This window comes from Podarcis erhardii (assembly GCF_964252035.2).
Source record: "Podarcis erhardii genome assembly, chromosome: 2".
Classification (NCBI taxonomy): domain Eukaryota; kingdom Metazoa; phylum Chordata; class Lepidosauria; order Squamata; family Lacertidae; genus Podarcis; species Podarcis erhardii.
Window position 1 is genome coordinate 122,199,744 of NC_138498.1, and position 18,526 is coordinate 122,218,269.

Consider the following 18,526-nt stretch of genomic DNA (forward strand, 5'->3'; position numbering starts at 1 on the left):
TTTTTGTTGCCTTGAAAGCTGCACCCAAGCCTGGACTCCAGTTGTGCAACTAAAGTCTCTATTGCTGTCGCCAGAGACTGTCGCTGCCATCTCTAGAATGATATCTGTGCTCCTGTTCCTGCTGCTCCTAATGCCCCATGGAGCCTGTGGGATGCAGAAGGCAAAATGCTTCTCGAATCCACCCAAGCATCGGAATAAACCAATGAATTATTACAGGCCAGGAGAGTACCTTGTTGGCGGCGTCATATCTACAAAAAGCGCTACCTTTGAACCATACAACTTCTCCCAGCACCCCTCCACCAGGCTTGAAGAGTGAGTAGCTACGTGCTGATGGGTTTATTGTTGCCCCACCTTCACTCTTGACTCTGCCCACCTTCCAGTGCAGCCAAAAGCAGATTGCATTTCCCTGTTTCCCTGGGTCAAACTCTCTCCTTACGTTTAACCTGAGTTTAGTGAACACAAAAACGGAATCTTGAGCACAGCCGGTCAGTTCATGACGTGCAACCAGGGAGATTCACACAGTTTTGTGTGGTGATAGTACGTTAAGGAGCAACTCGGTTTTCCAGAATTTCGACCGAAATAACCAATAACATTCCTGCTTTCAGATCGTGTGATAAGAAGCAGTATGTAGCTAATGTGGGTCTTTTTTTGGGGGGGGAGGGGAGTGTCTAAAAGCAAATACAACTCACAGCTTCTCCTTCTATCCCCAGCATAACTGCCTAGCAGAAAAGTTCCAGGTGTTGCTGGATGTGTGTTCAAAATACACCTGTTCTTTAGCAAGAAGAACCAATTTCACTGTGCAATTGAGAATTTGGAGACAGGGGAAGGGACAGTGAGGGGTCAAGCAGTGTTCGTTGGCATGAGGGTGAAGTTACTGGGTGGAATTAAAAGTAGTGCTAAGGAGGTCAATCAGTTAGTGCAAGTACTTCTGCTTTCCTGACGGAGCTATCTTTCATCCATTCCTCCCAGCCCAGGCATTTCTGGGGGTTCTCCCACCCGAAGCTGATTGTTGCAGGGTTGCACACAGTGGGGAGTAGATGGGAAGCCCCATTGTTCAAGTGGGGCTCTTTGCACTTGCTTCTGCTGGTGCAACTATTGAGTTGAACCCAACCCTTAAAAATATTTTCTGCTGGGCAGAAATGACTGGCAGAATCCGAGACCTGGGAGAAGAGTCGGTGGAAGAGGACTGGAAGAAATTTAAAGATTATCTACAAAAATATTGCAAAATTTATGAATGCTAAGAGGATGTCGGACTTAAAAATAATATGGCATTAGTGATAAAGTTATAAGGAATATGTAAAAATGAATTAAAAAGGGAAGAAAGATTGGAGATATAATATGCTAAGCTATATAATTAACAATGAGAATTGAAAGAGGGTAAGGATTTGCTGAATTTGATTGGGTAAATGGGAACACAAAAAAGGGAGGTGTGAGGAAGTCAAGAACCAGAGTTAAACAAGTATAAAGCTAAAAATTGGATTTTTTCTTTTTCATGTTTTTCTATTATCTTTTTTGCTGTTTTATTGTGTATTTTTTGTTTATTTTCTGTGTATTTTTGCTTTGTCTGTTTTTTCTTTTTATGTTGTATGTATTTATGTGCTTTTTTGTAAAGCTTTAATAAATATTTTATAAAAAATAAAATAAAAATATTTTCTGCCGGTATTTTGGAAGGCATGTGAGGTTTTTTTGGGTGCTCTGTTTTGTAACTTCCAGTCTGAAGAAACCTCCTCAAAGGTACTGGTAGAATGAATCTCCCTGGTCTGACACTGCTCCTCGAGACTAAGGCGTGAATGGTTCTCTCAGGGACTAACAAGGCAACTCTCTTTCTGCAGCAAGAGGCAAGCCTTTCCTTTATGCCTAAGCAGGATGGCAATTTAAAATAACATTTCCCAGCTGGAAACTACCACTGACAACTTTCCGGCAACACCCACCATCAGCGCAAGCTGATTTACGAAACCTCCAAGCAAAATCTATTCTATGCTTACATGAGTACAGTGTAACCTGGAAACTCCATTTGACTCCAGAGATATTTTCTTTAGTTCCCAGCACTAACCCCACTGCATCCCCAACACACACAAACACACACACACACACACACACACACACACACACACACAAATACACTGTGGCCATCAGCTAATTTCACTGGCAGAGTCAAGGCATAGCTGTCAACATTTCCCCTAAAAGGGAAAAGTTAAAGACAGCTATGAGTCAAGGCAAGGGCACATGAAGTCCTTGAAGCTTCCTGATGGTTTCCTCCACTGAAATCCTTGTTTCATTCAAGGGCTGGACTGCATATCACCAGTCAAAGCAAAATTTACATTTATTGACTTATATTGCAATATTCAGAAGTCCCAATTAGCTCATGGAGCTCACACCAAGCTAAGTGGGTGCCAAAAGATGGCAGTCTTTTCCTTTCCAATGTAAAGGTTGAGCATTCGCTTTCAGCACTCAAATCTTTTTTAAAGCAGACAAGCTACAGCTACCTTTTATCACTTTTCGAATGCTGAATTAGCATTTATTATGCATTTAATATGGTTCTTTGAAGGCTGGTGCGGGCTTATTCCTGAAAGCAATAACCTTCCCCATTTTTAAAAAAAATAATATTTATTTATTTTTACAGAAAAAGAAAAAACATCAGACAAATACAAAACAGCAAAAATAATCACAGATATATATCAAGAAAAAAGAAAAAATGAAAAATGAAAACTCCAATTTTTAAAAAATTCATGTTTACAAAACTTTCTTTCTTAACTTCCTCACGTCTCCCTTTTTTGTTTTCCTCTTTGTCCAATCAAATACAGCAAATCCTTACCCTCTTTCAAAACTCATTTCTAATTATTAAAATCACTCTATTATGTCTCCGATCTTTCCCCTTATATTTAAACCCCTTTGACATATTGCTTACTTTTGACATAATATAACCTTAATCTTTCACCCTTTTTCTATTACATTTTTGCAAACTTTTTAACACTGTATCACTAATGCCATATTATTTTTATATCCAACATCATTCTAGCATTCATAAACTTTGCAGTATTTCTGCAGATAGTTCTTAAACTTCTTCCAGTCCTCTTCCACCGCTTCTTCTCCCAGGTCTCGGACTCTGCCAGTCATTTCTGCCAATTCCATATAGTCTATTACTTGCATCTGCCATTCTTCCAAGGTGGGCAGATCTTGTGTCTTCCAGTACTTTGCGATGAGTATTCTTGCTGCTGTTGTCGCATACAAAAAAAACGTTCTATCTTTCTTTAACACCAATTGGCCGACTATGCCCAAGAGAAAGGCCTCTGGTTTCTTAAGGAAGGTATATTTAAATACCTTTTTCAGTTCATTATATATCATCTCCCAGAAAGCCTTAATGTTCGGGCACGTCCACCAAAGGTACCCTAGTTTCTTTACATTTCTAACACTTATTGTCCGGCAGGTGATAAATTTTAGCAAGCTTGACTGGGGTCATGTACCACCTATAAATCATTTTCATAATATTCTCTCTTAGGGCATTACATGCTGTAAATTTCATATCGGTAGTCCACAACTTTTCCCAGTCAGCAAACAAAATGTTATGACCTATGTCCTGTGCCCATTTAATCATAGCTGATTTAACTGTTTCATCCTGAGTGTTCCATTTCAACAGCAAGTTATAACCTTCCCCATTTTTGTTCCTAACTGGACCTTCACTTTAGAACCCTCCTCACCCTCAATACAACCATGAAGATCATTATCTGGGGATAACTTACTGTGATATTTATGCTGCCTGCATAAAAAGTGCATTAAAAGTTTAACATGTCAGAGACAGGAGCATGGTAGTGTGTCACTCACAAATGCTGTTTCTTTGATGGTAGTGAGTCTACTCCAAATTACTGGCACATCCTGTCCTTCTTGTTTGCTGTTCAGGAGATCAACCAGGATCCCAGGATCTTGCCCAACTTCACCCTGGGATACAACCTATTTGACACCTACTATGATGGCCGACTGGTTTCCAATGCCATGTTAGATATGCATTCCGGTAGGGAGAAAAATATTCCAAACTATAACTGTGGAAGACGCAAGAACCTCTTGACTGTTATTGAAGGGGCTGAATCAGACATCTCCACCCAGATTTCTAGCATGTTGGGCATCTACAAAATCCCACAGGTAGGGAATGGGATGGCCACCAATTAGGAATGCATCAGTAGTGGGTGTTCTGCATGGGGGAGGGGATGAGATTAGATGACTTACGAGCTTCCTTCCAGCTCTATGATGACCCTTTTTTGAAGGATTCCCCTAAAATGATTTACAACAGACATTAGCATACTTGCCTTCTTGTTGTATGAATGCTTTAATTCACCTTCCTGCTTTGTTACTGGGGTTGAGATGATCTGTCACCTGGTACTCATAGTTGAGAACAACTTGTATAAAAATGAAGAGTCACGCCAGGCCCAAGCTAAGGTGGTATCTCTGTTCTCAATTCTTATCACCTCAGCGTCAGATATTTACTTGCCTGTGCATTTTAAAGATTTCACTGTTTCACTTACTCTCTAGCTGCATGAATTTTAGGGGCAGCCATATATTATAACTTGGGGTTTTATTACTTTATAATTCTCTTGTAGAGTTCACTTCTGTAATGTTTTGGGTCCCTCTCTGGTATCTTAAACAAAAGTAAAATGAATAATGTTGTAAATTGGCTGCAGTGTCTTTGCAAAGCAGGTGGCGGTACCATTTAGTGGAACTGACTGGAAAAGAAATAGCATTTTTGGCAGCACATTCATTTTAATCGCTGCTATTTTCCCTAGCAATGAGATTCATTCTGCTCCATATTTCTAGATTTCTTTTTACCTCAAGCCAATTTTTTTTCGTAGTTATTTTTGTATAAATTTATATTTCTTGATGTTAGCCATATCCCTAGATATTTAACCTTTTTATGTCTCTATGTTTCCCCCCCTCTCTTTTTTTTTTTGTAAATAAATTTATTAGTTTTCATCCAGTTATACATTTTATATCGAATACAACATATTATACCTGTTTTGAACTTCCTTCAGCGCCTCTGACATCATTCGTATTTATACCTTTAGTACACATTCCCTTTTTCCATATTGCCATTATTCCTCCTTATTCCCATTTTTTTTTTATGAACAATACTTATTTGTATTTTTACAGTGCCTCTTGAAATCCCACTAACGTTGTGTTTATACCACAAATGTTTTTCAGATAATCCACCAATTTTCCCCAGTCCTCGATGAACTTTTGGTCTTTAGTAAATCTAATTTTCCCAGTTAATTTGTCCAGTTCGGCATAGTCTATCAATTTTAATCTCCATTCTTCTATCGTCGGTATCTCCTCTTGTTTCCACTTTTGGGCCAACAGGATTCTGGCTGCCGTTGCTGAGTATTGGAAAAGCTTATAGTCCTTTCTTCTTATGTCCTTTCCTCCCCTCTCTCTTTCTTTTCTCACTAGATCAGTTCTGGCTTTTCTCTTAATGATAAAACACAGTTCCCTTTTGCCTACCGGATGATCCCCAAGGAAGAAACTCAGTATATGGGGATTATCAAGTTGCTCCTGCATTTTGGATGGACATGGATTGGCCTCTTTGCTCCAGACAATTATAATGGAGAAAGATTCTTAAATGCCTTGACTCCTTTGATGGTTACCAGTGGAATTTGTGTTGCCTTCACAGAAAGAATAACACAAAAGGCGCTATATGAAATTTTTTTACAGGGTGAACCACCTGACGTGTGGACACTAGTCAATGTATTTGTTTTCTTTGGGGACTCTCACTATGATTTTGGGTCAATCATCAGGGTACAAATGCTCCTTGAAAAGACACAAACTGGGAAAAGAATCTGGGTCACAACAGCTTTTCAGGACATGAACTCGAATTTGTCTCATCACATTGATTCCTTCAGGTACACCCATGGTTCTCTGTCTTTTGCAATAAAAACCAGAAAAAGGACAAAATATGAATACTATGTGCCATTGTCTTTTGTAGCAAGTCGGTTTTGGAGTCAATCATTTCATTGTTTATGTCCATCCATGGACGGTTGGACAACATGTACAGAGAAAAGGAAACTGGTGATTCTCCCCCAAGAGGAGATTGAAAGGGCCCTGTCTCAAGACAGCTACATCATTTACAACAGTGTCCAAGCTGTGGCATTTGCCTTGAACTCGGCATATTTGTCCAGATCCACACAGACGTTGATGGTGGGTGGAAGAGAGAGATTGGAACTTCAAAGGCTGCAGCCATGGCAGGTATTCCTTTTTCAAATTGCAATCCATTGTCCAACTCTGCAACCATTATCCTGTGCCCACAATTGAATTTGATAGTCATGATGAAACTCATTTTCCCGTCCCACCCAATTTCTGAGGCCCATTGGTAAGCCTATGGGCATAGGTCAGCTATTGGGCATGCTTTGGTGCTGGAGTCAAATGGCGACCCAAATCTGTTTTTCACTTTATTTTTAATTTTTAAATTTCTATACCGCTTTATATTTTTAATAAAAATATCAAAGCAGTTTACAGCATATTAAAACAATAAAACAATAGCTGGGTGATGTTCCTCTGGCCTCATGAGAAGAGTCTTCAGTGCCTAGGCCCGGTGGAAAAGGCCTTGTGGAGAGCGGCCTTCACACTCTCAGCTGGGCGATGTTCCTCTGGTCTCATGAGGAGAATCTTCAGTGTCTAGGCCAGGTGGAAAAGGCCTTGTGGAAAGTGGCCTTCACACTCTCATCTGGGCGATGTTCCTCCAGTCTCATGAGGAGCCTCTTTTGTAGGGCTGGTGAGTCTGGACCTTGCCCCCTAGGCCAGGTGGAAAGGGCCTTGCAGGGAGCGGCCTTCACACTTTCAGCTGGGCGATGTTCCTCTGGTCTCACGAGGAGCCTCTTTTGTAGGGCTGGTGAGTCTGGACCTTGCCCCCTAGGCCAGGTGGAAAGGGCCTTGCAGGGAGCGGCCTTCACACTCATAGCCGGGCGATGTTCCTTTGGCCTCATGAGGAGCCCCTTGTTGCTTTAATTAGCTGACCTCACTTTCCCTAATAGTAGGATGAATTGATTCTGCTTTCACACTGAGCTCATATGTGTAGTGACACTCCCTCTACTGATCTCCAGTACACTGAAGCAGGGAGAGAAAACTCAAAATTGCATATCCACCTTGTCTGTGAAAGACCAATGACTTTCCTCCATTGGAAATTTTAAAGCAAAGATTGGATAACCCTTGGTCATTGATCCTCCAGTTGAGATTCCTGCATTGGAAGAGAGTTGTACAGAGATGGACTTTAGGAAATGTACAGTGGTGCCCCGCAAGACGAACGCTTCGCAAGACGAAAAACCCGCTAGACGAAAGGGTTTTCCGTTTTTGGAGGCGCTTCGCTAAACGAATTTCTCTATGGGGTTGCTTCGCAAGACGAAAAAATCTTGCGAGTTCCCGCGTTTTTTTCTCGCTTTTTTCTGCCCTTTCCCTAAGCGCTAAGCCGCTTATCAGCTGATCGCTAAAAGCCGCTAGACCGCTAATAGCGCTAATCCGCTAAGCTGTCAATGGGCTTGCTTCGCAAGACGAAAAAACCGCTAGACGAAGAGAATCACGGAACGGATTAATTTCGTCTTGCGAGGCACCACTGTAAATTGAATATTCAGCCACTTATTATTGAGGGGAAGTGTGTGGAACTGGTCTCGGTGTTTCAGTTTCTGGGAATGGAATTGAGAGATGACCTAACCTGGGGAGAAAACATTGAAGACCTGAGAGCACAGTAGAGGCTATATTTTCTGAGAATCCTCCAGAAAAATAATCTCTCAAAGGACCTGTTGATGGCATTTTACCATTGCACTGCTGAGGGTGTATTAGCTATTGGTCTGTGTGTGTGGTTTGGGAGCTGCACGGTCAGGGAAAAAACAATGCTGTCCAGGGTTGTAAAAAACCTATAGAGCTCAGAGGTCATCAGTCAACATGATTTTCTCACTGCGCTAATGTGAGCAGGGCTGAGGTATTCAATAGGCTTTCATGTTTTCTTAATCCTGGTGCTTTCTCTATCGTTCCAGTTTCACCGTCACTTAAAAAAAGTCCAGTTGTTTAACACTTCCAGGGGTGGACTATATACAGATGAGAATGGGAAGCTGATAGCTGACTATGATATTGTGAACTGGGTGCTGTTTCCCAATGGGTCTCAAAACAGAGTGAAAGTTGGGAGTTTTGAGAGGCAGGCATCCTCAGATTTAAGGCTCACGATTAACCAAGAGGACATTGTGTGGCCCTCACAGTTTAAGAAGGTTGGTGAAATTATCTCCATGCGTCTTTCTCCCCTGCCCTCCAGTGACATTTTTTTCCTGGTCTGGAAAAAAGGACTCAAGACAACCTACAGAATTTAAAACCATGCAGTTCAAATATGGAAAGCTAAAAAGACAGGAGTGCCTGGTTTGCTCTGGTCCATGGGGTCACGAAGAGTCGGACATGACTAAATGACTAGACGACAAAAAAAAAAACATATTAAAGATAATAGTTTTATAACTTTTAAACCTGTTATCTGATTTTGTTTTTAGCTTTCTGTAGTAGAATCTATGATAGAATCAAACCGTATATAAGCAAATCTACCGAAATACAGATAGTAAAAGCAGCATAGTGCTGTTAGATAAAGCAGTCCATTCCCCAAAGTTTGTTAAATTTAAACAGCCTTCACCTGCAAAGGGAAGGACAAGAAGGAGGGAGCTGGTCTAGCTTCTCTAGGAAGAGCATTCCAAAGTCTGGGAGTAGCCCCTGGGAAGTGTGCAAAGGAAGGAAGGCAAAATACACACACACACACACACACACACACACACACACACCTTACAAAATGCCTTTATAAGCCATCTTGGAGCTGGAAAGTGCATTAACAATATGAAATGTATATCATATTAATCCACCCACCCGCAAATTCTTATTCCACAGCTTTAATGCAAATTTGCATTATCTCATTGGCATTCTGGCATCCGACTTGCAGAAGTCATCCTTATAAATTTCCCGGCTCATGTCCTGCCAATAAATATACGGATGATGGGCGGTATACAAATTTAATAAATAAGTAAATAAAATCTTCCACGTTTCCTCGTCTTAACAATGTGTATTCTTCAAACTTCTATTGTCCCCTTTGTCCTCTGATTTGCCATTTTGGAGCAAAATCATTTACAACCACATCAAAAGAATCATAGACTCATAGAACTGTAGAGTTGGAAGGACTCCATGGGTCACCTAGTCCAAGAATGCAAGAATCTCAGCTAAAGCATCCATGGCAGATGGCCACCCAACCTTTGCTTTAAAACGCTCAAGGAAGGAGAGTCCACAACCTCCTGAGGGAGACCATTCCGCTGTCAAACAGCTCTTCCGTATGTGTAGTCGGAATCACCTTTCTTGTAGCTCTTCCTATAATGTTGAGACCTACCCTCCAGAGCAGGAGAAAACAATCTTGTTCCCTCTTCCATGGGACAGAACTTATCTAGGAAGTGTGGATGGGTGGGGACTCAGTTAGATTGTCTTCAAAGCCCATGATTCACTTCAAGACCCCTAATACTTTTTTCTGGATGCGTCTTGTCTTAATGCTTAGACCGTGCCTCGCTCCAGGTGTTCAGAGAGCTGTCGCCCTGGATACGCCAAGGTGATTCAAGAAGGAGAACCGGTTTGCTGCTACGCTTGTGCTCTGTGTGCAGAAGGGACCATCTCCACTCAGGAAGGTGCGTGACACAAGGGGAGAAGGCATTCCTTGGGGGAACAAAGATAGGCCAAAGATTTGCTCAGCAGAGATTTTCTGTGAAGACCCTAAACACGTTTTTGGAATGTGAAACCATTCTTGGCTACTGTGATGTTAAGTTCCAAAATGCAGGGTTTCTCAAACTGCAGGCCGGGAGGTGGCACCAGTGGGCCTTAGCCTGATTTCAGGTGGGATTCTGCACAGTAGCCTCCCACTGGCTGTGTCATGGCCTTTGGGTTGGATCAACACAAAACACCAGGAGCTACATGCAGGCACAGTGCATAGGTACACTTGGGCTAGGAATTGCTTGAAGATGGTAGAGCAAGTTCAGCCAGTCCTCAGTCAGCCCCCACTTAATCGTCTTTTTGTGTTGCCACCTCAGAAGGATGGTGGAACAGACAATAGGAGAGTTTAATAATAATAATAATAATAATAATAATAATAATAATAATAATAATAATAATGCTTTATTAAACTTAAACAACAAAAAAAGACCATACATTTATGTCATTTGTTACAAGGGAAACAAAGTTAACAACAAAAACTCATACACTCTGACAATAAATCTTCTTAGTGTACATCTAACTTCCCATCATCTCCATACTTCACTTAATATTTACTAACTTATTGCATAAACATAACCATTCATTTTATAATAAAGTATTATTTCTCTTATGTCCTTATTTCTTGCTTAGTACAGCTACAGAAGTTATTCAAAGGCTACGGCAATAGGAGAATTAGTTGGCTCTGACTCCACCTCCTTTTAGTCTAAGGTTACCAGATTTTTTTCAATGAATCCGGGGACACTTTTCAACTTCAATGGATTTTGTATGGGGACTGATTTGTAAATCCGTTTGTCTCCAGGAAACCTTACTTTGGTCTCCCTACCTTCTGCAAACCCTCCAACATTTCTCTGATGAAAATAAAGATGTCTTATTCCATCATCATCACCACCATTATTATTTATACCCCACCTATATGACTGGGTTGTCCCCGCCCCTCTGGGCAGCTTCCAACATACAGTATATGAAAACATAATTAAACATTAAACATTTAAAAACTTTTCTACACAGGGTTGCCTTCTAAAGTTTGCATAGTTACTTATCTCCCTGGTTTGGGGGTCACGTAACTCCATACCTTCCAACATTTCTCCAGTCAAAATAGGGACATCCTAAGGAAAAGCGGAACATTCTGGATCAAATCAGAAACCTGGATGGTTTCTGTAAATTCAAGACTGTCCCTGAAAAATAGGGACACTTGGAGGGAAGGAAAGAACAGAAAGGGGATGGAGTGGCCATCACATTTGAAGCACATTCTTTCCCCCCAAGAATTCTGGGCCCTGTAGTTTATCCCTCTCAGAGTTACAATTCCCAGGAACTCTTAACAAACTACAATGCCCAGAATTCTTTGAGGGGAAGAATGTGTTCTGAATGTGCTCTAAAGATGCAGTTTATACACAGCACAAGTGTGAAGGAGGAGGAAAGTGAGAAGGACAATTAATGGGAATGACCTTTCACACACACACTCCTAGCTCCACATCCCAAATTGTTGGACCTCTGCAATTTCTTGCACCATGAGGACAGAAAGGCTTGGAACCCCTGCTGTGACTAATGATGTAAACTGAAGTGAAAGAAATGGCCTTGAGAGGTCATTGGTCATCTAGAAGGCCAAGCAGGGAAAGTGTCTGATGGGTGCTGACCATATTATCCACCCTTTCTGTGGTTGTAACAACACTTTGCTTTGCGTATGATTAGGACAGACTAATTTGTATAAAGATAGGCCTGGTTCCACTCAGCTTATTCTGGAATATAAACTGCGTCTCTGAAATATGTATTTTATGGAATGTAATAGAGTGTTCTGGTTATTAGCTTTATTTTAGGACTACAGAAGCCTCTCCCTTTCCTTTCAGATGCAGAGAAGTGTACCAGATGTCCTGAAGACCAACATCCAAACAAAGACCAAGATCACTGCATCCCAAAGATTATCACCTTTCTTTCATATAAAGAATATTTGGGAATCCTTTTGGCTTCTTCTTCCCTTTTCTTTTCATTTACTACAGGTATGCTGTTAGGAATCTTCATTAAATACAAGGATACACCCATAGTCAAAGCCAACAACCGGGACCTCTCCTTCATCCTCCTCATCTCCCTTCTGCTTTCCTTTTTGTCCTCCTTCCTGTTCATTGCTCGGCCAAGAAAAGCGACCTGCTTTCTCAGACAAACGGCCTTCAGCATAATCTTCTCTCTTGCAGTCTCTTCTGTGTTGGCCAAAACCATCACTGTGGTGCTGGCCTTCCTGGCCACAAAGCCAGGGAACAGGGTGAGGAAATGGCTGGGGAAGAGTTTGGCCAACTCCATTGTTATTTCCTGTTCCAGTGTCCAAGTTCTCCTCTGCACCATCTGGTTGGGAATGTCACCCCCATTCCCAGACTTTGACATGAGCTCCCAACCTGGGCAGATCATCCTGCAATGCAATGAAGGATCTGTTGCCATGTTTTATGGTTCCCTTGGCTACATGGGCTTCCTGGCTGCCATCTGCTTCACTGTGGCTTTCCTGGCCAGGAAATTGCCTGGGTCCTTCAATGAAGCCAAGCTGATCACCTTCAGCATGCTGGTCTTCTGCAGTGTTTGGGTGTCCTTTGTGCCCACCTACCTGAGCACCAAGGGGAAATACATGGTAGCCATGCAGGTCTTCTCTATTTTGGCCTCCAGTGCTGGGCTTCTGGGCTGCATTTTCCTTCCCAAGTGCTACATTATTGTGTTGAGGCCTGATCTGAATGCAAAGGAGCACCTGATGACCAAAACTAAGGATAGCATTTGATTCTTAGTACTAGGGACGCAACTGAAGTTTCTCTGTACCAGATTTTCTCTTGGAACCACATGTTCTATGAGGATTAAAGAAAAAATCTAGAATGGGTCTTGTGTCTGATTGTCTCTAGTCTGCAGATCTTAAACACAGGGGAGCGGAACCACTGGAATAAGTATTTTTATACTTTCTTGTGTGATCCTATCTCTTTTGCATGAGAACACTTATTTCTGCATAAGTGGTTCATTCTGTTAGGTGAAGGTAGAAAAATACACTCATTATTGTGGTCCCCCTTCCTTTTCTTTTGCCTTTCCAGACCTCTGTGGATTGGGCAAGGCACAATGCTAATTTACATGCACCTTCTTCCTTGTGCCATTATTGCAAGAGGAGAGAACTGGTAGCCTGATCTCACCTCCGGTGCAGCAGCACCACTACTGAGTATAGCCAGAGAGCAGCAATGTCAACTCCAGCACAGCTCTAGAATGGCTATAGCTTGCTGGTAGAGCTCATGCTTTGCATATGGAAGATCCCATGTTCAATCCCCAGAACCTCTGGGAAGGGCTGGGAAAGTTTACTTGCCTGAAAGTCTGGAGAGCCATTGCTAGTTAATTTGCTAGACAATACTAAGAGCCAGTGTGGTGTAGTGGTTAAGAGCGGTAGACTAGTAATCTGGTGAACCGGATTCACATCTCCATTCCTCCACATGCAGCTGCTGGGTGACCTTGAGCCAGTCACACTTCTCTGAAGTCTCTCAGCCCTATTCACCTCACAGAGTGTTTGTTGTGGGGGAGGAAGGGAAAGGAGAATGTTAGCCGCTTTGAGACTCCTTCGGGTAGTGATAAAGCGGGATACCAAATCCAAACTCTTCTACATGGGCCAGTTTACTGATTCAGTATAAGGCAGATTCGTAGCTTCCAACAGGGATCAAGTACCTCAAGGAGCCACTGACCCTGTTGAGCTGCCAGCTCCAGTCTGGATTGTCTTGGAAGGTGATTTGTGTAAATTGAGCTTCTTCTTCATCAGCTCAAGTGTAAGAGAAACCAGCTGTTTTGCCTCAAGGCCCCCAGTTTTTCCTCCAAATATGTTTTCTTCACTTTGGGGTGTACATCAAATCCAGTTCTTAAAAGTAAACATCATTTGGTGTAATTCTGTTCCTGCCAAAGACAGAGAATGCCACCCTCTTTGCTCTTTGTTACTTCAGCCCGGTTGTCGCATTTTCATTGTCCTGCCTTTTAGGGCACAGAAATATCTTTTTGTAGATGCCTAAACATACTTGATTTACAAAATAAAAACAGAGTTCATTTAATGTGTTTGTTTTATACATATATCTTTGCTCATTGCACAATGATTCATTAAGGGGGCAAACAACACACGATTGCTTTTAAAGTTAACTGGTTTGCCTTTATATGCAGCTGTTTCATACCCAGATGTATTTTATTCCAAACGTACTGAATGAAACTTAAGACAGTTTCATACTAAACACTTGCTGCTGTTCCTCTGCAGAGGACTTGGGTGCATTGATGAAACTATCTATCTATCTATCTATCTATCTATCTATCTATCTATCATCTATCTATCTACCTATCTACCTATCTACCTATCTATCATCTATCTATCATCTATCTATCTATCTATCTATCTATCTATCTATCTATCTATCTCTATCATCTATCTATCTATCTCTATCATCTATCTATCTATCTCTATCTATCTATCATCTATCTATCTATCATCTATCTATCTATCTATCTATCTATCTATCTATCTATCATCTATCTATCATCTATATCTATCTATCTATCATCTATCTATCTATCTATCTATCTATCTATCTATCTATCTATCTATCTAACTATCTAACTATCTAACTATCTAACTATCTATCTAACTAACTAACTAACCAACCAACCAACCAACCAACCAACCAACCAACCAACCAACCAACCAAATAACTAACTAATTTACTCATTGCTGCAACTGCAATTCCTTTAACAGAAATGAGTGTCTTTTTTATTTTTTAAATGCGTTTTTGGTTTTGAAAGAAAAAACATAGCACAACAAAGAAAAACAAATCAGATATGTCGTACTCAACAAAAAGCAATCCGGAAAAAAAGTTACATTTCTTATATCCAGAATTCAGTTAATTCTTTACTAATTATATGTAACAAATTGGATAGATCACACGCCACCCTTTCCCCTCACTGCAAAGCTTTCCTGCATACACACTTTACCCCCCCCCCCCAAAAAAAATACAGTGGTACCATGGTTTTCGAACGTAATCCATTCTGGAAGAATATTCGAGTTCCGAAATGTTCAAAATCCAAAAATTCCACACAGAAGAGTCAAACAGGAAGCTGCCTCAGAAGTTCAACTTCAGAGACTGTTCGAAAACAGAAGCATTTACTTCTGGGTTTACGGCATTTATTTGAGTTCCTAAATGTTTGTCAATGGAGATGTTCCAAAACTGAGGTACTACTGTACACCCCTTCTCTTCCTCCTCTCCTCCCTTTCTTTTCTTATCTGGTACCACACAGGAGAAATGAAAGATATAATTTTCAATATGTGTATTCATACTCCCGTGAGTTCCCTTTTACAAAGAGAATCAACCCTTGTTATGTTGTGTGTGTTTAAGTTAAACCCTCACCCCAACAGCCTGTTCTGATATGTCATTCCTACTGTGTCCCATGTTTATTATCTAACAGGATCACTTCCATGTAGAAAACAAAACAGAACAACAACAACAAAAGCATTGTGTACATTACAAAAAAAAAAGGGAAAAAGCCCTAACCTTACATGGTATTTATAAAGCGGAATTGTCCATGGCAAGTCTACATTTCTACACAACTTGTTCACGTGTAAGGAGTTTGTACATATCTTCAAATCAATCATTAAAGGGAGCTGTATTTTTATTCCTCCAGTTATTATTATTTTATTATTTATTGAATTTATATGCCGCCCTATATCCAGAGGTCTCAGAGCGGTTCACAAATATATATATATATCACAACATATAAAATCAGGATAAAAACAATAACCGAATAATACCAATCAATACCAATCCTTTTGCTGTAGTTAGGGCACGGAGACTCCATTTATATTGTCCCTTAGTTAGATTCTATGTGTTTGGTATATAATTCTAATGGATATTTCCCTCTGCAAATTTAAGATTGTTCTGTACAGTCATGTTGATCATCTTCATTACCTGCTGCCCAAAACTTTTCAGTAGACTGCAATCTCACATGAAACTGACTTGATTAATTTGCTTTAAGGTACAAAGAAAGGTAGGTCAGCTTTGGTGACCCGTGACCCTTGACCTTGGGAGTTTCATTTTTATAGCACCAAGCCGCATACACTGTGTTCATTCAACACTGTATTCATGAGACTTCCCTTGATGAATTTATTAAGGTTTTCAGCTGGGGTCAAACAGGGTTGACGCCATCCTGACCAGAGAAAGATTACCACCACCTGTTAAAGCAAAGAGCTGATTGGCGATTTTTTCTTTCTTTCTCCTGCTTCCCCAGATGGCACAAATATGCCGTTAGTTCTGATCCTAAGGCTGTTTGTGCACTTCCAGTACATGCATCAACCCAATGCCTGCCGTTTCTCCATGGCCTTGACTTCCACAAACTTTGGAGTTAATCCAGCCATGGAGTGCTTGAATGTTTTATCATGCTACTAATTTTTACTTCTCATTTACACAAATTATAAAGTATATACATATAGTTGTATGTTGGTTTTCGAACAGAATGCATTCCAGAAGTCCGTTCAACGTCCGAAACGTTCGGAAACCAAGGAGTGGCTTCTGATTGGCTGCAGGAGTGTCCTGCAGCCAATCGGAAGCTGTGCCGGACATTCAGCTTCCGAGGCAAAGTTTGCAAACTGGAACACCTACTTCCAGGTTTGCGATGTTTGAGTTCCAAGTTGCTTGTGAACTAAGCAGTTCGAAAACCAAGGTACGACTGTATTCATGTAATATTGCCTTTTTGTAAGGGTATATTTTTCTTCAGTAATCTTCTGTCCACGTTTGCTTATCTCCCCTGCCCACTGGATCATTGGAGAGTTTTGGCAGAAAGAGCCACACAAATAATTCATGGTTCATGGCAGAGCCAAGTCTTTCCCTTATCATTATGGAAATAATGGTGATTTGGCTCTCTAATTCTGCCAAAGCTCAAGGGATTTCTCTGAAGATCACATTTGGGACCAGGAACAGAAACAACAGAATCAGGAATAACTGTACACAATTTTTTTGCATCCTGCCTGAAAATATATTGATTCTGCACGCCGTTGAAAGCTTAGACTGGGATTTGAGGCAGGCAGGGATGCTATCAGTTTGAAGCTTAGTAGCAACCCCATTGAATGAGAAGCCCTTAGCTGAACTCCATCTGTATTAACAAAGTTCCACTTGCAGCTTTGGTCTTGCAAGAGGGTTTTGGCGATTCTGAAGAGAAGAGCCACAAACAGGGTGGGTGACAGCAGCACGTATGCCCATCAAAATTTTGCTTCTGCTGCTGCTCAGTACAGCCTATGGGATGTTGAAGCAAAAATGCCCCTTGAATTTAGTGAGAGATAGATATGAGCCCTGGGACTATTATAGAGCAGGAGACCATCTCATCGGTGGGATTATCCCCACACTAAATGGATTATCCTACCCAGGCTCTTTCTCCCAGGTTCCTTTTATCCACATAATACCGTAAGTAAATTATGTGGGGATGGGTTTAATAGTAGTCAAGCTGTAATCTAATGTTTTAAGCCTCTTGAAAAGAGACAATGGGCATTTCATTGCATAAGCCCATGCAAAAATCCCAGTTTCTTGGAATATCTCCATTTTACAGTAGGGATGTGATCCTGGAATGGAATATGAACCCTCCAGGGCCATGCAATCAGCCTATTTTCACCAGCTGGTGAGGTTCAGTTCAGACAATAATCTATGACCCATAAGAATTGTAGAAGAGAAGAAGAAGAGTTTGGATTTGATATCCCGCTTTATCACTACCCGAAGGAGTCTCAAAGCGGCTAACAATCTCCTTTCCCTTCCTCCCCCACAACAAACACTCTGTGGGGTGAGTGGGGCTGAGAGACTTCAGAGACTTCAGAGAAGTGTGACTGGCCCAAGGTCACCCAGCAGCTGCATGTGGAGGAGCGGAGACATGAACCCGGTTCTCCAGATTACGAATCTACCACTCTTAACCACTACACCACACTGGCTCCCTGATGTATCCTGATGTATGTGTGTGAATCCCCTGAATACCTGTTTTATTTGATTTTATATTGTTGTTCTTTCAGATTTAAGCTGCATTTTCATTTTAATGGATCTTGCTTTCATTTATTTTATTTATCTACTTGCACTTTGACGTGCTTTCAAACTGCTAGGTTGGCAGGAGCAGGGACCGAGCAACGGGAGCTCACCCCATCGCGGAGAATCGAACCGCCCTCCTTCTGATCGGCAAGTCCTAGGCTCTGTGGTTTAACCCACAGTGCCACCCGCATCCCTAACAAAACCAAATACATATCCATATAAAGAGATTTCTCTGAATCTCAAGACTTTCCCCCCATCCCCTCCATGGGTTCTAATGTTGACGTTTTCAACTGCATATTATGCCATAGTCTGTCCATAGTATTTGTAACATTACAAGTGAGATTAAAACCCTGCTAATGTTTTCATCTGCTTACAGGGGTCTCCTAAATAGACTATAAATCCCCCCCATTCTTTTTTGAAGTTTTCGTCTTCTTGGTCCCTGAGCTTTCGGCATAGTCTAACAGCTTGATCTGCCATTCCTCTCTGATAGGAACTTTGTCTTCGTTCCATCTCTGGGCTAACAGCATCCGTGCTGCTGTTGTCGCATACATGAAAAGTCTTTGGATCTTGCTTTTAAAATTTACACTGTGTACACCACTTAGAGGTTGTCACACCTACACACATCTAAACACACACACACACCCTGTCTATTAAAGGTTATTTTCCTCCTTGGATTGCAGCCATTTAATAAGGGAGGGAAAGTAACCTGCTACAGCCCACTTTGACAGGGAAATACT

At 41.3% G+C, this 18,526-nt stretch overlaps 1 protein-coding gene across 1 annotated transcript; it reads left to right on the forward strand.

The window, feature by feature from the left end:
• Positions 1-859: 859 nt before the first annotated feature.
• Positions 860-12,508, forward strand: LOC309336334 (vomeronasal type-2 receptor 26-like; the record flags this gene model as incomplete). Its single annotated transcript, XM_081851953.1, has 6 exons — positions 860-922; positions 3,898-4,137; positions 5,437-6,180; positions 8,010-8,237; positions 9,545-9,671; positions 11,598-12,508. 6 exons carry the CDS (start codon positions 860-862, stop codon positions 12,506-12,508), a joined length of 2,313 nt encoding a protein of 770 aa, XP_081708079.1.
• Positions 12,509-18,526: the final 6,018 nt, after the last annotated feature.